General features: G+C 33.4%; 1 protein-coding gene across 1 annotated transcript in view; it reads right to left on the bottom strand.

The window, feature by feature from the left end:
• Nucleotides 1-1,572: 1,572 nt before the first annotated feature.
• Nucleotides 1,573-25,735, bottom strand: part of Smp_144700 (AMP-activated protein kinase, gamma regulatory subunit, putative) — a gene marked incomplete at its 5' end in the record, with an annotated part of 38,846 nt that continues 14,683 nt past the window's right edge. The window contains 7 exons of the mRNA XM_018791029.1: nt 1,573-2,363; nt 4,513-5,252; nt 7,246-7,326; nt 12,857-13,150; nt 16,001-16,683; nt 17,906-18,197; nt 19,507-19,604. Of these exons, the coding sequence (XP_018645739.1) occupies nt 2,123-2,363; nt 4,513-5,252; nt 7,246-7,326; nt 12,857-13,150; nt 16,001-16,683; nt 17,906-18,197; nt 19,507-19,604 (2,429 nt within the window). The 3' untranslated portion in view covers nt 1,573-2,122. The remainder of the gene's footprint in view (nt 2,364-4,512; nt 5,253-7,245; nt 7,327-12,856; nt 13,151-16,000; nt 16,684-17,905; nt 18,198-19,506; nt 19,605-25,735) is intronic.

Below are 25,735 nucleotides of genomic sequence, written 5' to 3'. Positions count from 1 at the left end.
ATTTCATATAGTACTGACTTATCTGAACTTCTTTTTATAAAAAAAATTATTCTAATCGGAGTCATTATTTACAACATCCATCACTTCAGTCATATACAACACTGATACAATATGATGAGATTAACTTGGCATGATCATTTCCCATTTATGTGAATCGTAGTGTATTCACAGATATTGTTTAGGGGCTAGAAGAAAAGTTTTTTATAAGACTATAGATGATTATCCATTAAATTTGTCAAAACTAACAAACATTGGTTTTTATAAATTTCTAATTTGCATGTCATGAAACGTTAAGTTGTCATTGGTTTGATAGAATACGATCATTTGTGTTACATTCAAATACTCAAACATCTTATCTTAACTAATTAAAATTCTAACCAAAATAGTATATCACTACATTGACCAAGATCGCTTGATAAGGGAAAAAATCGATTAATAGTATCCTTCATTCTACAAAATATGATCAATACTGAAATCTCCACAAATGCCCTTCTGATTATAATCATATGCTCACTAGTGACTGACTTCAAGATACATGTCCTGAAGTTCTAGTGGGAAGCAGTGACCAGTGGAGTTCAACCAAGTCTGTTGTGAGATAACAACTCACTGAAGACAATTGGTGAATGGTCGCTCATAATTCGTGGATCGGTTGAAGTTAGACATTAACACCGTTGGATGCCGGCTCAGTGGTCTATCGGTTAAGGGCTCTGGCTCGAGACTAGTAGGTCCTGGGTTCGAGTCTCGCGAGTGCGGGATCGTGGGTGCGCACTGTTGAGGAGTCCCGTAATAGGACGAAACGACCGTCCAGTGCTTCCAGGTTTTCGATAGTGGTCTAGCTTCAATTGACTCATGATTTCAACTTTGAAAAATACTGAAATCTCCACAAATCCCCTTCTGATCAATTTAAAATGTTCAATTTCAGATTGATTCTTTGAAATAATCCATATTTCCAGTGGTGGTGTAAAAATTTAAGCCTAATCTACCTTACAAAATTGTGTATAGAGAAAGATTTAGTTGACAACATACATTATTTATGGCAATAATTCTATTTTATTTATTTGTTACCTTTTTATAATTCACTTATCTACTTTTAAAATAATTCCCTCTCTTCTATGTATTATACTATGCTCCTTACTCATATTCAAAATACATAATGATATTGTCTATCAATTTAAACATGCAGTTTATGGCACCTATTCATTGTAACGTCGAATAATCGTATGTAGTTCAAACACTTGAATATTATAGTATATTTTAGATTATATATTTCATTTTATTTATGTTTTTTATCCGATATGGTCGACTGAGTCATACTGTCATGTACATAACAAACAATCGAGAATAACTCTAGATACTTGAAATGAAACCGTTTGATAAAACTAACACTTCGATATGTATCACTCACCCGCTAAATGAGCAGAAAAGTGGATGAAATCATTAGATATAGGATACTTAATAAACATTGTAAACCTGGATAATCTCAACTTATAAACGCACTTGTAAATGGTAAAACATGTTAGATTATTCAACAAAAATAAAATTGAAAGGAGTATGACGGCTAACTACTTAGTTATCAGATTCACCAATTAAATTTTATTAAAAATCATGATTTTTATAAAAGAAATGAAAATAAATGAAATACACATATAAAAAAACACTAAAGTATTCGACAGAGTTACGTTTAACCACAAAAACGGGTGATTATATGCCAGTGATGAACATCTATTCATGTTTCTGTTAACTAAAGAAACAACAATAGTAAAAGAATATGTTGAGTATGCATAGACTGATGTATGTAATATGTGTTTTCTTCACGACCGGAAAATATATATGAATGTATATATCATCATTCAGAAGTTTGTTTATTCTATTTTCTTCAGTCATGTACATATATTATGAAAGAAAGCAAAAGCTGATGAGATATTTCAAGGCAAATAGGTACTACAAAGATATAAAAACTTTGTTAGCACTTTTAATTTATTGAATACAAAGAAAGTGCAACAACGCTCAATTAATACAAACAACTAGTATCAATATTATATTCAATCGTGGCTACCACATGCGTTGTTATCGATGTCTCCTTTCAAATAAACCAACAAAGAATAGAACCAACCAAATTCTTCTAATCCATTGGGAAAACAGTATCATCTTCTTCCTGAGTGACCAATTTGTCCAGTTTATTCTTAAGATTATTATTATTATTCAATTGAAGAGAAATATCGCCAACATTCGATTCATTGATTCCATCAAAACTATTGTCGATTAACTGTAGTGAACTGTTTAAATCATTATTGTTCTGTATGTAAGCATTGGGAACAGTTAATTGTTTCGATCGGTTTGAGTTAACTTCCGGAATAGATTTTCTATAAATAGTTGAGTTTTTTTTAGAGAAAAGAATTATCTTATTAGAAAAATTATCAGTAAAAATATTACAAAAAAATGAGCGAAATAAGTCGCTTGATTAAAAAAACAGTCAGGTACATTTGGATTGTGACAAGCGGTGGGATCCTGAATGTATGCGATTTGTCCTACTTGAAACCCGAAAAATGGATTTATTTAGACACTAATGCTGATGTTCATGAAGCAATGTAGTGATTACCACGCTTCTATCTTCAAAAAATTCCACAAAAGTACACTCCACGAACTTCGTGGAGATAAATTAATGTGTGTAATATTAAATTAAATTTATAGCCATATTAACTAAATTGAAGGTATTTTGTCCAATTTGAGACAGTAGAATGTGTTAAGGTTAGATATCATTGAAATAAGAATGTTATCAATTGTTTAAAACTAACTGATTGGAACAAAGTTAAACTTTGGACATAAGTGAATCACTTTCAGATCAAAACAGTTTTAAATAAAAAGTATTAGGAGAATCAATGAAAATAATACGCATGAAGAAACAGGAAAACAAATATAGTTTCAATTGTGCAGTTTCCAGTGAAAAATCGGTGTATTTTGATTAGTTTTCTTATCTAATTCAAGTATTATTATCCACAATATTTAACTAATACTAATAGAAATATTAATGCATTTCAAAGTGGATCTATAATGCATATCCCATAGATTTATTTCTTTAAAATAATTTCCGTAAACTATCCAAACCTATTAGCAATTCTAATTTCACACGTTTATTATCCATAGAAACTGATGGAAACTCCTGTTTTTATTCTATTTAACTGTCATGATAACAGAAATAACCTAATAACCTATTTATTAAAACCATTTAAACAATCACATTTGAGCACACAAGTCGCACATTTTATATAAGAGTGTTAATTGCTTGTAATCAGTAACTACAAACTCTGTTATATACATATCGCTTTGAAAACTACAGTTAATGGAAAATAACTGATATAATTCCTAAATATTGATAAATAACAATACACATGTTATAGTCAATGTTAAACATATCATTATGTGTTACATGTTTGAACACTAGTACCAGTATAAACGGTACGATGACACTAATGGATATATTACTATTAGTAAATATACTACTTATAATAAATCTATTTCTTTCTATTGTATCATGCAAGTTTTAAATATACAGTTAATTTAAACAATCGAATAAAGACAAGTATTAAAATTTTAATCAAATCGAATTATTGTTCAGTTGCTTGAAGCAAAGAAAATTTGTCTAATATATAGTGAAAATCGTACTTGTTGAGTCATGGTTATAACTCGAAGCTAGAAATTTCGATATGGTGAGTTTTACTACTTAAAGCTGATTGATGGGTATTGATGGCTTATTGAAGAATGTTACATGATCAGATGGATGACAATACTAATAAATAAAAATATGTCATCCATTCGCCTAGTACAAATTAGTGTACATGGCCTTCAACCACGTTGTCTGTAAAGTCTAGATATACTCTTGGGCTCCATAAAGCAAACGAAGAGTATTTTGAGCCAAGGATCTACTAGTTGATAGTCAAGTGTTGTTATCATTAGGCTATTATGGACATACACGCATAATCACATCTTTAAATGTTAAAAATCATCACTTAACTGTAAAGCGTAAAAGTATACTTGAATTAATTGGAAGTTTCTTAGTACAACAACACGTGTCATTTCCATATTTGTAAAAGGTGAAGATCATAGATAAACATCATCAACAAACGGAATATTCAAAATAAATATATTTTTAAAAAGAAGTAATCTAAAACTATGTGGTACACCCAGACTTATCAGTAAACAACTCAGAATAGGTTACAGTACTTACTTTATATAGTTCTATTTCATAACAAGTTATCTCGTAATACGATAAGAAGTTACAATCACATTGTAAAGTATAAACATATTTTTTTCATTATGAAGTCATAGCAGTAACTTTGTGCAAAATAATTAATATTACCCTAATTGTATATTCTATAAGTCAATGGAATGATGAATGTTTTTTTTTACTGTTAAATACACACTCAACTGAATGACATTAATATTATATAGATGGTAAATCTATCAGAAGAAACACCTTTTAAATAACTTAATCAAACTATAGATAATAATTACCTTTTATTCTCTGGAACATTTAAATCTCCTCTCATATTCGCTTTTGTTGTATATGGTACAGAAGATCGTCGATCAGCACACCATTCTTGACCTGAACCATGTAGTGATCGATTGTGGATTTTATCAAGAAAACCGACTGATGGATTTACAGGACTTTGAGTATCTTTAGAGTGATGAGATTGCTGGTGATTATCGAGAATGGAAGATGGTTTATGATGACATGTACAATTACAGTGATCACGTCTTGTAACAGTATCAGTACATGTTGATGTGAAACGTTCATTAGATAATGAATGCATCACTTCGGAATTGGAACTAGATACAGAAAATGTCCCACTTGAAGGAAGTGAACCAAATGAAGCAGATCGTGAAAACTTTTCTTCAGAATGTTCCAATTTGACTTGTCCATCCGGTGCATCAAATATATTTTCTGAACCATCTTGACAGCTAGATGACAGAACTCCGGATTCGAAAGAAACAGTTCGTTTATAATTGTCACGTATTTTACTTCGATATGGAATATAATCATCTCCGGATATGTTTTGACTTGTATTCAAAGATTCATCAATATGATGAGTTGGATGTGGATGTAAAGAAGAAGGATGATGACGATGACCTAAAATAACTGTATGTAATACGTCTTTAGCGGTAACCATACCAACAGGTCTACCGAATGGTTTACTTGCTACAGCACATGATGCACTATTTTTTCGTGTATCAAACATAATCAAACAGGGTGTCTAAGTGATAATAAAACAAAATCACAAAGTCACTGAGCAAAAATAAGTTGAATGTGCAATATATAAAACAATACTATCTTAAATTCCATTAGTGTTGTTTGCTTGTATCTTCTCATTATTGTTTAGGACCGCAATTGATCAGTCTCTTGTTGGCATATGTGCATGCAGTGCGGATTGCCTCGATATTGTCTTAAGTCACAAGCTTTATAAACAAAGATGAAAGGTGGCTAGCAATGGAATCCAGAACACGCGTTCCGTCCTATTTGGGACTTTATGTACCTGCATCCCAGGTGCATCCAGATAACAAATCCCAAATAGGACAAAATGCGCATCCTGGATTCCGCTGCTAGTCACCATTCATTTTTGCTTATACTTATTTATTGATGAAATCCATCACAGATTTATTTCAGTAAAGTTATCTTTGTAAGCCAGAAAGCACAGGATAGCTGCTTGGTCGTAATATGGGATTCTTGGGTAGGGCAAGCTTTTACAACCTCACCAATAACTCAAACCTAGAGCCCTCAAGTTTCACAACATCGACTTATCCATTTAACTACTGGGCCACTAGGCAGTACTACACATTCTCAATTTTAATAAATTCACAGTGATCATTGTGAGATATGTAGGTCCTGAGTTTGGTCACTGAAGACGTTGTAAGTGTTGAAAATGGAGAATTATCACAACTAGAACGAAACAAGAACTGACTGAGTCCTAGTTTTTGATGTTACTACTACAAACTAGACCCGTTCGTGATGGGTAAGATTCAAGAAAATCATTCATGCAGACCACAAAATCTTATTTAATAGCAATTATCACTTCCTAAAAAACCACTCACGTTATCACTACTCTTCCCTGTCGAACTATTTCTGCTACCATTAAAGTCAACGAAAGAAAACATATATTGTAAGAAATAGAGAATTAGTCAACTGTTCAGATAAACCAAAGAGACCAGTCTAGGACAAAGAAGGAAAGACAATCACAGAAATTCAAAAACAGAGGAAAATATAAGTAGAATACTTCGAGAAACTGTTGAATAGACCAGCTTCATTGAATCCACCGGACATCGAAGCAGCACACACAAACCTTCCTATAAATGTCACTCCACCAACGGTCGAATAAATAAAGATGGTCATCAGTCAAATCAAGGTTGGGAAACAGCAGGACCTATCAATATACCAGCTGAAGCAATAAAATCAGACATAAAAGCAACTGCAAAAATGATGTACAATCTATTCAGGAAGAATTGAGAGGAGGAATTAGTGCTGACAGTTTTGAAAAAAGGCTATCTCATCAAGATGCCAAAGGCAAGAGATCTGAGCAATGTGAAAACTAGGAAATGAATCACACTATTATCTTTGCCAGGAGAGGTTTTCAATAGAGTATTGCTGAACCGGATGAAAGACGCAGTAGACGCCCAAGTTCGAGATCAACAAACCAGATTCCGTAGGGATCAGACCAAATCGTTACACTACGGACCATTGTTGAGCAATATATAGAATGGAACTCGTCACCATACAACAATTTCCTTGACTATGAGCAGGCGTAGGACAAGATCCGATTATTCGTTCCATAGTATATGGTTTTCTCCTCTACATCCCTAAGAAGCAGACTAGTCAGCTAAAAGAACACATCACTATTACTAAGCTTCTCTATTCATTTTAATCATCGTATTATATTCACTAAATCTATTGTTATTACTCGTATTACGTAATCTAGTATTATAATCTTGGTTATAAGTGTTCACATTTCCTCACGGAATTAGTACTTTAACAAAACATTTTCATACATATATACGATTGTACAGCTTGATAATAAATTCGTTGAAAAGAGATCCCTTCGCTGAACTTCGTGTTTTTAATTTTAATGTTTAAATGGGAATTATATGCCAATTCTCTGTAAAAACTACAACACAAATATTCAATGGAGCTTGAAGGAGAAACTATAGCAACAATAAGTCGATGATAACAATAGAAAGACTTTAAAAAAAACTCACTTTAAGTCGAAACATACGATCTAATACGATATCAACAGTTTCTGTGACGAAACAAACACACTGTTGCTGATAAGGGCAGTGCTATAGTAAATAAAAATAATAAAAACAGTATAAATAACAACGAAAATCTTATCATAGACTGATCTCCTACTTTGTGTGACAGTGCAAACCATGGGACACTAAGCACCTGTTTTGTTTTAAGACTCCACAGTGTTGTGAACTCACGACCCCGCCATGGGTTGAATCAAAGACCTTCAGGTTTCGAGGTGTCAAACTGTATTGTCGGTTGGTAAGTTAAGCTCATATGCTTTATTCTAGCTTCTGGACAAGCCAATTCACCTATCCATCATGAGTCATGTTTTGACTTTGTTAATTATTCACTTATTAACCCTGACTATTTTTTATATGAGCGCGTGTGTACACAGCGTATTCTATTTATCACATGTCTGTCATTTATTTTTATCTGAGTATAAATATTGATTAAAGCGAGTTGGCGCACCCGCCATCTCCAATGAGTGTCATTTATGCTTCGCTCTCAGATATTTGCTCATGTGCATACAGCCTTCCGGCCGCGTCATTTGTTAATAAAACTGTAGTTGCCGCTTCTCTTTGCCTTCTGATTTTATGCACCGTTAAGATTTGTATTAAGAGGGTCAACGAGGTGAACGATTAACGAAGAACGGAACTACAAAACCACTGAATACGTATTCGTGGCAAGATCGGAAGGTTCTAGCTTGATTCATTTGGGGGTCTCGGATGCACACTGGCGGTAAATTCCGTACTGATAATAAAAAAAGATGTCCAATGCTCTATGGTTTTCATTGGTACCCTATGTGAGATCAATCTATGATAAATACAACGCACAAAGTAAACCAGATTCTACAAAACCCCTTCAGTTTAATGGACATATAGAAAAATGACAGAGATCGGAACTCAGTAGAAGCTGTCCGCTCCCCCATTAAATAAACTTATTCATATATACCTGCACATATTTATGTACCCCAAATGCCCTGGTACGGCCAAGGGTGGGGAGAATCTGCTTTCTCTCTCTCTCTCTCGCTCGAAATGATCTCATATGGCCACACCTATACTACCACTGACAAGGAAGTCCTACTCACTGCCTTCTCGTGGCCGGGGGTGTTGTTTACCAAATTGAAATGACGAAAAGCGAATGCCAGGTGCTTTAACCGGGTTGGTGGACACGGAATGCTCACCTAGGGGAGTTGGAAAACCCTCATTCCAAACCAATGGTGCACATGGGCTCCACGATCCTGAAGGAATAAATGGCGTATGAACCAATCGGTGGTCACTGGCTACCATGAAACTGCATTTCCTAACATTGCTCTACTGCCTTGTGAATCAGACCTTTAGGTTGAAGGCTCTGGGTGTGGCCCACTAAGTAAACTATCTGTTTCGGTCTGGGTACCCCGGCAGTGTTGTAGCCCACACACAAATCAAGTGACTTGTGTGGCGTATATATATTTGGTGCCCCCTTGTACCAATGTTTATGTGTTCAAATAAATAAATAAAGCCCTTATATGGGCGAGGGTGGAGAAAATCCACTCATCCTCTCGAAATGTTCTTCTATGTCTAGATGTTTATTGTCTCTACCAAGGAAGTTTAACTCACTAAGGGCGTGTTTATGAAAAGATGAAGAAAAAACGTCCGGAGTTTCATTCAGATTGGTGGGTACGGAGGATCTACCTGGAAGAGTTGTGAAACCCTGATTCAAAATTTCATCTGGTTAATCATTGTATTCAGAGTGTTACGATAAGTTGAAATAGCTAATAAGAGAGTAAATGTACTCTAAAACTATCTTGTCACAAATGAATCATACTATTTTTTATAATCGAAATGAGTGTTTCAAGTATTTTATTGTCTATAAATTGTTATGTACAGAATATTAACGGAAACGGTAGAAATTTTATATCGCATCCAATTTGCAAATCAACAAACCATAAAAATTCATATTTTGATGCTTCAAAAAACACTGTACAGCATTATTACTAAGTCTAACAATCCTTTTTGTCTATATTTTAGACTCTATGCTAAATCATCAATTAAAGGGGAACAATATTTCTCTGGTTTTCAGCTGATTAGATCATACACACAGAGAAAGACAATCGAAATCATCTTCAAGTAAGTCAACAGAAAACACCATACTATTTCAATTCACATGATTCGAAATGAAACATACAAAACAAGATTATGATAAGAATTTTCAAGTGCATACTAAATAGAATAATGAATCTAAAGACCAATTATTAAACATTAAATAAATAAAAAAGGTTCTTAAAACTATAAAGATTATTCGCCGTCTATCTATTCACAAGCATAAAATCCAATCCGTATAGTATAGTTTAACCTTCATCTGATATAAAAATATTAGGTCCTCCCACTTCAAAAAATCGCTTGTTACAAGAGGTACCACACTTTGAAACGATGGGAAAGATTTGCAGCCCAGGAGGACGCTCTGAACAACATCAGCGCTAAATTCATGTAGAAGTGACGAGTTTGGTAAGTCAGAATAGGCTGATTTAACGCTTTTGAATAAATTAAACAACTGACTTCGACGTTCAGTAAGCGCCGATGATGTCATCGTCTGTAACAATGATGAAAACTTTGAAATGAAACCATTCAGCTTAGAGAACACGAGAGAAACGAAAACATACTGCATATTGATTTTTTTTTAAATTTAATACTGGTTAAATTAAAACTCCAGCGTCCCTCCATAACACTAATTATCATTTTTTTCACTTAACATTGATCTAATTCTTCAATCAAAATCAGTATAATCGCGGTGAGCCGTTGGAAATATTCGAAACGTTTGTGTATCTAGGATGTTGTATATGCTACATAAAAGATATTCCTTTCTAATAAAAACGAAATTACTCCGGTTCATTTCATTTATTTATTCGATTGCATGATTGGTTTTCCACTAATCACACTGTAAAATGTTTCTTTTCGTGTGAAGCATTTTTCTAGTGCCAAATTGAAGCAGAATTCGTGTTATAAATGATGAAATACAAATACAAATAAACGTTAATTGATCGATAACGGGACAATTTCCATTATTACAAGTTGAATGACTGAAGATATCAGAAGATCTCATTCATTAGTTGGACTCAAACTTCTTAATACGGTATGAATGTAGTGATATGTACAGAAAGAGATAGATATCAACCACTCTCAGTGATAAAAACTAACTAACCTTTATTAACAACAGGCATTATTAACTAAATGACACCTAATATATATAGCTTAAAAAATAAGACTAACTGTAACAGTTTTTCCATCAGGTCACAAAATGGAAGTCACCCAACTGCGTCAAAGGACAAGCCCTCACATGGAATCCTGAAGGTCAAAGGAGAAGAGGAAGACCAAAGAACACATTACACTGAGAAATAGAGACAGACATGAGAAGAATGAACAAAAACTGGATAGAACTAGAAAGAAAGGCTCAGGACAGAGTGGGTTGAAGAATGCTGGTAGGCGGCCTATGCTCCATTGGGAGCAACAGGCGTAAGTAAAAAAGTAACAAAATGAAAAACAACAAAGTATATATATATATATATATATATATATTAGAAATTTAATTATTAAAAAAAGGAACATTTTCATTGAATTACTTACCACGGATTTTTTCTCAATAATCCGACTAATTGGTTCGTTGAGTACAGTATCCGAAGTAGAACAAATAATGAAATTCTAATTAGTTGCATAGGGAGAAAGAAGAGCAAGGAAAAGTTGGAAAGGTTCTTTTACAAATATTTGATTTTTTCTTATGTACTAGTATTTATATTTTTAAACATGTAAAGACCCAGTAAAAACGGTTAACACGTTGATGTGAAATGGCTGGAAGCAACGAGCTAAAAGTTCCAGACCTAGCTGCTAATTATCAACAGAATGTATTGGGAATCTTGATGGAAATGATATCCCACGTCTCTTACCGTGATCCTGTGAGGTAAAAACCCGTACCTCAGCTAAAATCATTAACGTCCAGCTATTCGAACCAATTGGCAAAACAGCAAGCACAGCATTCCTACAGTTGAAGAACATATGAAACTCAAAACAACCGTCTGTCAACCAACATCAAAGTCACAATCTTCAATATGAACGTCAAGACAGTTAGTTCCACGGTACGGAACTCAAACGTGGAGAACTACCACAACCATCATCAAAGAAGTACAAGTATTTATAAACAGTTGCCTACGCAAAATAATCAACATCCATTGGCCGGATATCATAAGAAACAACCTACTGCTGTGGGAGAAGACAAACCAACTTCCAGTTGAAGAGGAAGTTAGAAAAAGACGTTGGAAGTGCATAGGACATATATTACGGAAATCACCAAACTGCATCACGAGGCAAGCCCTAACACGGAATCCTGGAGGAAAGCGGAAAAGAGGAAGGCCAAAGAACACACTGCCTCGAGAATTGAAAGCAGATATGGAAAGGATGGATAGCAACTGGAAAGGATTTCCCAAGACAGAGTTGGATGAAGAGTGCTGGTTGGCGTCCTACGCTCCTCTATGAGGCGTAACAGGCGTAAGTAAGTAATTCGAAGTGAGACTTATATGTAGGACAGTCATATTTATCCTGAGTAGCCATCAATGTTATGTTTGCCCAGTCCTCAGTGTTGATCGAATCATATCGATTAATTAATTAATTATTTGTACAATAAGGATTGTGAATATATTTGAAAAGAAATGTATTGTCTTTTTAAAATCGTTGATGTACTGCTTTCTGCTACTTGTCCCATGAAAAAAGATTAATATGATTGGATATGATAAAGGAGGCTGTATTAAACTAACCGATAATTAATAATTCAATGTAAGCACACAATATACAAAACCAATAGATTAACCCGGGAAGTATCCCAGACATCACTATATCAATGATAACTGAGTGGTGCATATCTATTTTGTGTCTCCTTGAACCAATGTTTATGTGTTTAAATAGATAAATAATAAATCAGTAGATGGAGAAGTTAAATTTGAACCAGAGGCTTATTGGTTGAAAGGAGAATACCCTTAACTAGTACGTCACAACTTAATTCTTTAGAAATTCAACAAAGTGATTTTCTACTCGAGACAATAGAGAAACAAACGGACAGCATCTCAAATAAGCAATAATTCAAACAAAAGAACTATGTAAACTGAAACATATTTTTACGAAAAAATGATATACACTTTGATGTTTACTAAATAATAAATATCACATCATTCCTGCTATGTGAAGTGACAAGACCCTCAACTAAAAATCAGTAAGAATATCAAAGTTATGTTAACACTTAGTTTCAAATTGACATTTGCTAATATGTGTATATAAAACATATGTGAAACAATGATATGCAAAAATCCCACTTGAGTCGGAACTTAATATACGTTACAAAAACCTTAAACAAGGGGACTGGGTTATTAAACACACTATGCTTGAACTTGAGTCACGTTGAGTCAATATTTATTTAGTTACTTATAGGAGAAATAGTATGATCCTGATGGATGACTTATGTATTACAACAATGAATCTGCACATGTACCTAGATAAAACTTTACAAGCTGCTTTTATTAATATAAGTAGAACACATATATACAATTAAATTACTTACTAAAAGATCACCAGGTGAAATAAAACTGATCTGATCAATCGACTGGGATTGATTATCATCCAGATAATGTACGACAGGAAGACATGGTAACTGTGGTAACCAATTAGTTAGCACATGCAAAGCATCACGAACTCGATCATTTGGGTGTAAAACAGGGATTTCTCTAAATTGTAAACATTCTGCTGTAGTCTGCTGTGATGATAAAGAATGTGTTGAACTTACTTTAGTATCTGTTGGTTTCTTTGATGTATGCCGTTCAGCCCAACGAAGACCGTGAACAGAACCGATTGGAACCTACAAAATATTGAGGGAGATGAAACAAATTTATAAAGTTTTTTTACATATAAGTTCAGTGTACACAAATTGTTGATGAGTTTGCTCAGAGTTCATAATTGAAGTCTTCCAAAGCTACTCGTGATAGTGTAGTATCGTTTTACCTGTTAAGCCCATATACTTTATTCTAGCTTCTGACCAAGCTAATTCGCCTATCCATTATGAGTCATATTTTGATCTTGTTAATTATTCGACCTTGACTATATTTTTATATGAGCGTATATGTGTACCCTTCGTATCCTATTCATCATATGTCTGCCACTCATTTTTGTCTGATTATAAATATTGAGTAATGCTTGCTCATAGCGAGTTGGCTTCCCAGCCATCTCCACTATGCACCATCTTTGCTTCTCTCGCTTCTGGTCGCTTCATCGCTCTGATTCCATGGCCAGATCAATGAGTGTAGAAAATATATGTATTCTAAATTTATTCTCGTATTTCACGTATTTAACTCCGTTGTTCACCAACGCGAAATAAAGTCATTTATTACATATGAGGATAGACAGTACGTATATTTTGACAACAAACAATCATTCATACGATCAAAAAGGAATTAGATTTACGCTAATACAACAATAGAACCTATGAAACAGTACTCTTTTTTCTCGTAGACCACTTCGTGTGTCTAAGCGGAACTGTAGCTTAATGTTTAGGATACTCAGCTTTCAATCCCTGTACAGCAGGTTTGAAGCCCGCTTAAGCTGTACATCCCTATAAATTAATCTGACGCTTCTGTTTATATGTGTTGGAAAATATATTGATCTTATGGCTCTTTACATGGTTTTCTACATTCGAATAAAAAAATATTTTAATAGTTGAGATCATGAGTCAATTGAAGCTTGAGCACCATGGAAAACCCGGAAGCACTGGACGGCCGAATATTCATATAAATAACAAAGTATCAAAAACCATCAATCATCCACTCCTCGCTTTATGTGTGCCCGTAAACATGTCCTTTTGGATATATGTGAAATTAATAATTTTATTAGTTTTTACCAGAACTTGTAGTTCATTCGTAACCAGAATGTCGTAAACTATACATTATCACATATGACATGAAGACTGATAATTCCATGTAACAAGATCATGTAAACACTCTTCCGATAGAAATCTTATTACTCAAAATCAACTGAATATCCCATCCTATATTTTTGATAATACATAACTTATTTTGATCTTGTCTTTATCACAGTATCTAGCATTATATTAGTGTCTAGCTAATAAGATGATACCATAACATTTCATGATGTCATAACAGGTTGAGCTTCTCTATCATCTATAAACACCAAATAATAATAATAATAATAAATTCAAAATTCTTATGGTGAGAACTAGAACAACACACACATAAGCGAGCAATATTGTTTTCCATTAGAACATCGTCAGGCTTTACTAGAATAAACAGGAATATTGACATGGATATATGAAATATAATAAAATAGTAAAGATAGTTGATTTATGAGCAGAATAATATAACAATGAAAAATGGATTGGCATAACTAAACATAATTGTAATAATTCTTAATGATCATTATCTGAATAACTTATTTGTCCAAGTTTGACCAATTTCCTATGTTGAATAATTGATTAAAACTTTTATTATTTTCATCAATATTATCATTACTACTAGTATACTACCTATCTACTTATCATCAGTTTGTACGTCGCATTTAATAGGTGTAATTCTATAATCCATTTCATTGTGATCAACGACTCAGATTTTTTTTTCCTTGGTTTAATATTTTCATATATCCATCCAATTATGCATGTATATTAATATAAAGCCTGGTGACAATATAATACAAAAATGAGCGTAAAATGCACGCTAGTTCATAGGCATGATCAGGTTGATACAAGCAGATAATAATAATAATAATCCATTTCTGCTTAAATTAAGATTAATGTTGGTTAAAAATATGAAGGTTTAAAAATAAATTTTTCTGTTATACTACTACTCTTCCGTTAAATTTCATCAGTAGTTAAATATTGTGAATAATTTATGACTAGCATCGTTGATTCTACACAATTGAGTATATATGTGTGTATAAATGCAGTTACAAATCGACTGGTAGTTGGTAGGGGGTCACCAACAAAATGACATTAATGAACTAGCTAAAACTCATTAATAAGCATAAAGTTTTATAGTCACAACTGAAATAGATAAGAGATAATGTCTTTTAAAGATAGTGCTGAACAATTCTGGATACAATTTCTAAGGTGGTAAGCATTTGTTCAAGACAGTTCCTGTCAATAAGTTACCAGAGCGAAAACTACTTTGACCAGGGTTTTTTATTGGTCAACTTGAACAGTTTAAATTCTATAGCCAAAGTCCAATCTAAATTTAATCAAAACATTCATTAGATGAAATAGGACATTTGAAGAACATCTATACTAAATGACATAACTCAGTTACTAAATACAGGTTTCTGTACTCAGTTTTTAAGACACTTAAGTTGTAAGAGTGGTAGTGATATTAGCAGGCTATCCAAGCCAAAATAAGTGATAACTAGTTCTAACCTGTGACACAAAGGTTGAAAGTTACGGGCTTTAATCACTTACCCACCACATAATGCAGTTACATTGATTATTGCGCAGAGTACATGCACATAGTACGAAATTCGCGCAGAACACAGCGATAACGTAATGTATTATCCCAATGATCTTGACGAATCTGATTACTCATTAAATGCATACTTACCTGAATAAATTTTGTCATTTCTAATAGCTACAATCTAAAAATCACGACATGAGAACACAAGAACCATAATCGTTTATACACAAAAAATACTCGTAACCCTAAAAGAAACTTACATTCATTCGACCTGTATTCGGCAATTCATCTACACGTAGACGTAAATATGCCAGTAAACGATCAGCACATAACAGACCAAGTGCATTTCCACTACGATCATCAATTACAATTAGATAAGGTACAAGTGATGTGTATAGTGAGGTTGGATTAGAAAGAGGACAACACTTAGACGACACTCTTTCAAAATCCTCTGATATAACACCTGAAATTGCATCATCTGATTTGTTCGAGTTAAAAATTTGGTAACCAGGTGACCGTGAACTAAGTAGTGGAGAATACGGAAGGGTTACTGAACCATTATCTTCGGAAAAACTCAGTCTCGATGATGAATGACTGGATTGACCTGGAAGTACACTGGGTGACTGTCGGTTGAATTTATAATTTGGATTATCATCCATCGGCATTTTTGTGGAGTTATTAGGATATGAAGAACGATGATCACGAGTGTTGGAAAATTTGGATTTGAATAAAGTATCATGATGAGAAAGACTATCTTGATGATGTGGATGTTGACTCTGGTGATATGGACGGTGCTGTTCAGGATAATGATTATGATGAAATAGTCGATAAAGTGCCTTTTGTAAACAGTAATGGGGATATACAAATAGATCTGAAAAAAGCTGACGATCAGGACGACTATACATGAAATCTAAAAGTGAATCAACCACAAACATATTGATAGCTGTCAAATATTTAACAAAAAACTTGTGAATATAATGATAAGAGTAAAAAAATGATTAGTAGCAAAATACAAAATAATGAAAATCTAAAATGATTAGTGGAGTAGCAAACTTACAGAACATGTAACCATTAGATATGAATAGGACTAATTGACTAATAATGAATGAATCTTAACTTTTTTTCCAGCCAGTTGTTCACTACAAGGAGATATAGAAATACCGAACTGCATATATCATGACACTGAAACAATGAGTCTTTTTTATATTTTATTATAATCCAAAAAGTATGGTTCTTATTATTATAAATGAATAATTTCGACAAAGATTCCATTGAATAATATAAAGAACACGTAGAGATCTTTTCATCACATGAAAATGATTATTCAAGCCATCAAGATAATGTGTATGAAAATAACTATGCATTGCAAAAGAGGTTAGAAGCACAATGCGTTCTCACATCTGCCATAAGTTGACACGTGTAAAACTCCAGTAGTGAGGATAGAAATACACATGACATGAGTCGATTCTTTACTAAGCTTGAAATATGCTTTAGGGTATAACTTTCACATGATTGAGCATTCGGCTAATACTAGTTTGATAACTTATTCGAGAACTACAGTTAATATGAATTGTTATATTTGTGTAAACATTCAATGTAAAACATTTTGTAAAAATAAAAAACAACCAATATATTTTGAAAGGATTAATATTTTTCCATTATTTATATTAAGGATTGTAATATCAAGACTATCCGCTCAGAATGCCAATGCACCAATACAGACTAATCAACTGCAGTTCTAAATACTAAGAATGAAAAGATACAAACCCTCTAAAACAGAACTCATTCCCGTTAAGTTACTGGGCAAGGAAACAAAGTAGCTCAGTGGACAACATGTTGGAGTCTGAAATAAAAGGTGTTGGACTAAAGTCTCAATGTGGATATCAACACTGGAATCCAGGTGGATCCCACCAACGAGTCCCAACGACTAGGCTGAAACTAAAGTCTTGGATTGCACTGCTAGCTATAATCCAAGTTTATAGCTTTTGAAAATTGCGAATCAATAGAACTGGTAAGAGTAAACGCGATTAAACTTACAAATTCTCAACTAGTCAAGCACTGTAAATAAACACTTAGTCAAATGTTAGTTTGTTAAATCAGTGAAAATGTATGTGTGACAATGTTTCACATTATAAGCATGTTCAATCTGACGTGAAAAAACTCACTAAAAACCTTTCCTAATTGTTTTGTACCCCATCCGTAAAGATTTGCATTGAACGAAGCAAAGAAACCAGATGATGAGGAATTTGTTGCGGTTGATGTGTCAGTAACACTTCCAGACGACAATGTTTGAATATCTGAATCACTACTTTTAATCACTTCTGTATAGTGTAAATGTCCAATCATATCTAAAGCTAATTCTTGAGAAAAAACACCCATATATGATTGAGTTTCACTGCACCAAACTGGGGCCGCCATAACTCCATTATCCAATAGAGCACATATTGCACGTAACGTCTAGTAATTGAATAGTTGAAAATAAACATTGTAATTATTCAAAAAATTAGGACATAATTTTAGATCACTGTTGGTGATGTCAGATCCCCAGAACTCACTTGGTAAATAGCTTATTTTTGTAATTTTACTTTGAATTTCTTTGTTTGCACGCTAAAAGCGCTCTTTTTACCTTCTAACTGCTTGAGAAATATATTTATTCCCCGTTCGGACTTCGTCTTCTCTCTATTTAACGGGGTTGGGACGCATCAGAATAGCTAGCTTATTGGTGTTTAGTCACAAGTCTTTGTTCCACTCGCAGACTAGGTGAACTCGTAATCGCTTCTAACACAGCAATCACTTTATATAGGACCATAGAAAGGTAAAGAAACATATACGAAACATCTAGAACCTAGCACTTGCGCAATGCCATTCGGATCGTTACACTTTACTTCAACTTAAAGAGATGAGATCAATATATGGAAAGTAAAAAAGCATGAAATAATACTGAAAAATGAAATATTGTATAAATTTTCATTGAAAACAGATAAAATTGGGAATAATAGCATGTAACAAGCCTAGTAGAATGCGTTTTGAACCACAGTTATTGATTTTCAGTCTCATCACCTGACGTTTCTCACAAATTAAGGCCATTGTTCTGATTGCATAATATCAGAATCTATGCTCCTCTTTGAAAACAGTTCAATCTGATTGTCACTACCTTGACGGACCAAAGATCTTAGATTCGGCAAAGTTGGATGCTATCTTTAGGTGGACAAATAGTTCTAAAGTCGAACACCACTAAGTCTAAATACCGAAACCGGACAAAAACCGAAAATGTACTTGGTATATTTATAAAATCGGTTTCTAGAATTCAAAAACGTGAGGAAAAGTCAGTATCTCAAAGATACCGAAAAAGACTAAGTGTTGTAATGCATCCTGTTCTGTGAAAACGTATGCTACGTAGACACTCATAGATTACAGTAATCTTCACTTGAATCATTTCCCATAGGAACTTGACTTATTCATCAGCTACAGGGTTGTGTATACTACTTTAAGTCAGGGATTTTGTAATAGTACACAGCTGTTTAAACTTAAATTCAGTAAATAAGGTGAAAACCTTCGAGCTAATTGTTGAAAGTTGTTATCGCATCCATGTATATGAAGAATTATATTGAGAGTTCCTATCTTTACTATGTACACACAAATAAATGCTTAGGAAATGAGTTTTTTCAAATTATGTAAACACAGGTACATAAACCGACACATACCCCTACAAAAATGATCATACGTATATTGTCATTTAAAAAAGTATATACAATGAATAACTTACAGGTAAACGAGAGTCTAAAATAACCAACTTTCCACTACCCGGTAAAACATCATAACACGTACTATGACGAAATAACGTGGTATAAACGTGGTTTTCATCTAAAAATAAAAAAAGTGTTTTTTAGAAACGATATCATATATACTAGGATGCAAAATTAACATACATGTTCGTAATGTACTTTGAAACTAATAACAAGTTTTCATATTTACAATAACACTCTACATACAGACGGAAAAATTTTCCATATAGCCATACGTTTAATGTGACAGTGTAGGTGTAGTGTTAAACCATACGGAAATTGTCAAAAAGTGTTATAGCTTTCTAAATAACGTAGTAAATAAAAACGGGTAATTAAACAAACATAACCAAACTATAAGAATTAACTAGAATGAAATAAGAAAAGACAACATTTTCAAATGATACACTTATTTAAAAAGTCTGGGATAGAAAAAAGTTAATTAGGAAAGTTGAATATAAATAGACGCTGGTAAAATAGAGCGAAATTGAGATGGTGGGCGATAATTAGGTTAACAGGGTAATCAGACATTATCAACGTGGAGATTTGTACATACGTGTTGGATCCAACTTCTTATGCCAAATTAGACAACGTGATGAACAGTAAAGGGGTCAAAATAATGTAGCAACGATGAAAACTATTGAATATTCAGAGCATGCTCCGAAACGACGAAGTAGAAAGTTATGTATGAAGGAATGGTGGAATTCAAGATCGAGAGGAATATAAAGAGTAAACTAATCTGCGACATTCTGAACCATATCAATCAGTCTCTAACATCTGGTCGCGATAACTCCGACTAGGTTAGTCTGCATCTACCAGTATGGCTTAGACCAACGATCAATGACTTAATGGACTAACATTGTGGTTTATGCTACTTATGTCGACACACTTAAGTAGTATGTAAACCATCCGGAAATGTAAAACCTGGTAGCAGAAGGCTGAGAAGATCAAGTTGAAGAGAACAGAAAAGCAAATAGAAAGCAATTGTGAATTGGAACAATCACACAGAATATGAAGGACAAATGATGGAAATTCGCAAATGAAGTACTTAATGTATCGTTCTCACAAACTACCAACGAACACTGTAATTTTGTGTTACATAGTAAATTGGTCGTCCCCACCTGTGTTCTCGTTCAGAACAATACTACATCTCCGTCCTAATACCCTTAGCTTTTTTCCAACCCTATAGTCGAGTATCAGCTTCATAAGTTAATGATCTTAAGGATCCATATTTCAAAAATATTTGTTTTAAATTATATTAATTTAGCAAGATAACTTTACTGTCACATCATTTTAGTAAAAACAATTTGTTATAACGGGATGGATATTGAGAAAGTTGTAACTTTCAAAACTTATTTTCAAATTTCATTATTTTTATTTTTGTGTACTTAGTAAATAACTGTATTGTTGCATTTTTGCCCGGAGCCTTCGTCCTCTCAATTTCGTAAACAACACCCCCAGCCACGAGAAGGTAGTGAGTAGGACTACCCTGGCAGAGGCTATATACGCATGGTCGTGTGAGAGCGTTTCGAGAGAGAGAGCTGACTCTCCCCACTCTCGGCCGTAGCAGGGCATTTAGGGGGCTGGGATACTGCCCAGGGGACCAAACAGAGACAGGTTTAAGATATTATGTTTCGCATAATAATCAAGTGGGATACGAATTTATAAAACTCACCAAAGTGGCCGAAGGATGAAGGGGAGAGTTCCTCTTTTGACTATAATTAATAAAATAAAAATCATTCGTTTAAAATTAATTATTATTATTACCAAACAGCCTCAGCAGCCATTACAAAAGCTGAATATTGATCAATCCTGAGATCCATCATTCAAGTTACATGTTTAGTAACAGATAAATAGTTTATCTCATTAACTCTTATTGTATCGTTGAAATTTATACTTTGTGTAACTGTAACTGTTTTTGTATTCAAAGTTAAACTGTTGTATGGTATAAATGTATCACACAGACTTGATAAACATCTTTTCCCCATTACACTAATCAAAGAGACATATCGACAATCCTCAGCATAAATCAATTATAACTAAACCGGCAACTTCATCTGAAGCTTTTTTTGAAAACGCTAAGCTCCCTGCTATTTTGAACTACTTTTCCCAGTCTCGTTTTATTTGCACAGATGACTAAAATTAGTGTTATCATGAATTACATGTTCTTAAACTATTCAACAACTGTATGAGGACATATTTATGCATATGAATTGAGAATTCATTTAGTTATGGGGATAGGAAAGATATTCTATTAAGAAATAAAGCAAAAGAGACCCAATGGCAATTACAATGAATCTGTTTTTTTTTGTTTTTGAAAGATAAAGCCCATAAATCAGATTCATAAGAGTCGGATAAAATAGCTTTTAAAAAGGAGAGGGAGAACAGTTGCTACGTTCTAACACAGGACACCTTAGTAGCAACATGGACTTATTACTCTCCACAAAGGATCAGACTTAAGGCCTTCAGATCTCGTGGCAAACAATCGTACCACTGGAGGAAGACCTAATGGTTTCGATGGTCAACAGTTCTCCGCGAGACCTAAAGGTCTTAGGTTCAATTATGATGTGCTTGTGGAGAATAAGTTTCATACCAGGACGAAACAGCTCGGCAGTCATCCAGGGTTTTCAGAGGTACCCCGGCTGTGACAAAAACAACCTACGAATATCTGACTAAGTGATCTACTGTTTCTATACAGAGCTTTGATACATGTTACTTGTAATATCACCGTACTCTCCTTCTGTAAGTTAACAAGTTAAATGTAATCACACTTCTACCACTACTAGTATGGCGATAATAATAATGAGACTTGTAGAAAATCACTCACATTGGACAGAGATTTACTAATAACTAATAAGTGCTCTGATTCAGAGGCGCTTTTCACACGGATTCCTGGACGAGAACAAGCGATACTACTAGGAAATACCTGACGACCTTAACAAAAAACAAATGAGAAAACATTAAGAAAACAAGCAATTTAGTTATCTAATATCTTCACAAAGAGAAAATACCAATGTTCAAGCATCACGACCAAATATTTGGGTGGAGATAAACAAAGAAAGAAGTATTGTGCATGTTTAATACTTCCGTTTAATACGACATAACTTTATTCGTTAGTAATGTAAATATTAATTTGGAATCTTGGATTTTGCGAGATTTATTAGCTATGAATTTCTATTCAAATAAGATATTATTAATCACAGGAAAATTGTTCAACACGAAGACTTCAAAAACAGTGCATAGACTTGCTACATTATATTTGTTTAAATGGATGAAATAAACTAAGAGAATCAGAACGACTCGTTACATTCTTTAAAAAGATGTTAATTCAACTCAAACTAATGTGTTAGCCAACCTAACTTCGCATATATCTCGGTATAAACATTTGAATATACTTTATTCAACTCTTATATATTATTTAAATAGTGATTTGTATGAGATATATCTAACACACTGAAGAAATAAACAAAGCAAACATTCAATACTAGTGTGAACGCTGAAATTCAACCGAATTTAAGGAAACTCAGTGATTTCGATATTTTGTTTGACTGTTAAGTGGCTAAGAGTAATCAACAGGAAATCTTAAACTTGGATTTTCTTCCTAGCTGCTGATCATCAATAAGGTATATTTAAAAACCTATAGGAAAGAGATCTATTAGAACACATGTTAAAAAATAAATAAAATTCCATACACTCAATCTTCAATACAAGTTACAATAAACAATAACATTGAGACTAGGTAGTTAGTCAATGTTGATTATAAAAAAAAAAGAAAATATATTTAATTGTAGTTGTATATCAACTGAATGGTGAACTGTAATTAACCACCACTAACTGAATAGGATTTTCATTGTCTTATTTGAAACTTTTCAGGCGTTGGACAAAGGAAACTATAGTTGATTAAATAATTTAAGGTGAAAATGTAAGGTCAACTTTCAATAAATTATTGCGATATAACTTGATGAACTTTCAATCCATTCTGATTATGATTACGTGTAGGGACAATCACTCATTCATACATTCTAATTACTGTAACCAATTAACATCAATGTATTTTCAATTTTACTAGAGAAGTCAATAACAGTGTAATTTGATAATAATCAATAGCAATCACTGACATTACTACCTACCACTACTACTAGTGACACAATATATTGATACTTATGGAATATATATATATATACATAACGCATATGACAATCAAGATACCGAATTACATTTCTGTAAAAATGGCAATATTTCTCTCTCTCTCTCTCTCTCTCTTAATTAATTATTCATTTATTTCACCTGATATAAAAAATAAAAAAAGACTTTTGAAAACTTGCAGTACACAAGTGATATGTTCAACAACAACAAAGAAAAACACATGAAATAATCTTGCATAAACTTCCTAATTGAAATCACGTGTAAGTAAACTACAATAATGTTTGATTGAAATTAATTTCGTCGTTAGTGATAACGATTATGCAACCATAGAAATTACTAGTCAACCAGTATAATTAATTAATAAAGTGTTATAAACGTAGAAGAGATGCTGGTTATAACTTTAGGGTTCTGGTTATAACAGTCCTTTCACTTCTTACACGTATGTGGGACGTTAATTTACCTTAGACGAATATCTACACTAGATTCCCACCCAGTGTCTATTCTACAGGACTTCAACACAACTCAGATCAAGAACACGAGATTAGCCTGACCATAACGTCAATATATTTCCACACCAAAATCCGACACAAGGAACAGTCAATCAATAAGTGTCCATCAACAAGGAACAGTCAATACATAATAAGGATAGGGGAATATATATAACACATAACACCTGTCATCCTATCTAATGTCTGACTCATCAAGACAACCAATCACTGTCATTCTCGCCCACACATCATAAAGACACTGCACAATAATAATATTAATCGAAAACCAAAAAATACTAACCAGCTAAAATACTGACTGCACCTTGAATTTCCTCTATAGCTGATGAACTTAATTGTGAATGATAATTTGATGAGCCTTAAAATAAAGATCAGATTTAAAAAAATTAATTATTACATTTAAAACAGTTCAAAACGACTAAATTATGAATGCTGGTGACTAGTTGAATCAACTTGACCATCAGTTTTAAAACTTGCAACAATGTGTAGAAAAACAGTGCTGGTTTTTAGTTTTCGTATAATATTCTCTATGTGTAGCGAACATACATTCTGTTCACATTTCATCCTGACAAAGAAGAACGATTACTTATTGGGGGATGTATTTCCTGTAGCCTTCACGCTCTCTTATCTAAATTGGCTATTAGAAAAACTTGAACAAACTTTTCTCGTCTCACTGACACGAGAAACAAACACGAATAAATAAAATATTTACATAGTCACCTGAATTCAGAGAGGAAAAACCATTTTAAAAAATAACAACATTTCACCAATTCAAATATTAATATCTCATCATTGGCAGGATTGAAAAACAAAACAGATGTTTTGTGCTAGTCTTAAAGTTGTCCGAAGAACATACCAACATGACCAAGAATGTATCATACAAATGGCTAATTTAATAGCTTTTTCATCTACTTCCAATGGATTCCAATCCACCTAACTGGTCAGACGAATAATCTAATCAATTTCGACTGACTAAGCATTTCTCTCGTTCGTTTGAATAAATAATATTGCAACCGAGCTTATTTATAATCTACAGTCAGTCAGACAACTATAATCGACGTAGTGTCAGACAGAAATATGTATTAGCTCAAGTTAACAGACCAAATTAACAAACCGATATGAAATTAATGTAATAAATAGCAAAGGAGTCAGAATGAATGTAGTGGTATTGATAGTGATGAAGATCAGCATTGAGAATATGGTTCAAGAAGTAGTGAAAAAGTATTCGTGGAGGAATAGTAGAACCCGCGATCTAGATAACGATAAAGAGTGGATCCATATATGACATCGCGAAAGGTTGTGAACATTGTCACCCAACATCTCCAACCACTAATCGAGGTTATCGTGCGAACTACAACAGGTGGTCTGCATCTATCAACAAGGTGCAGTTTGAACGTCAACGTCTTTATAGGTTAGTTAAATAATTTAGATTGATGGCCCATCAGTATTCTTCCTAATAACTGCAACGAACACAGCACGTTAAGATGGGCAGTTGGGTTAAGGACATGTAACACATGTGTCAGATACCTTAATCCATTAAGATATATATATATATATATAT

Source organism: Schistosoma mansoni, assembly GCF_000237925.1.
Source record: "Schistosoma mansoni, WGS project CABG00000000 data, chromosome 7 unplaced supercontig 0100, strain Puerto Rico, whole genome shotgun sequence".
Classification (NCBI taxonomy): Eukaryota; Metazoa; Platyhelminthes; class Trematoda; order Strigeidida; family Schistosomatidae; genus Schistosoma; species Schistosoma mansoni.
The sequence above is the reverse complement of the archived record's forward strand: the minus strand, read 5'-3'. Positions and strand labels throughout refer to the sequence as shown.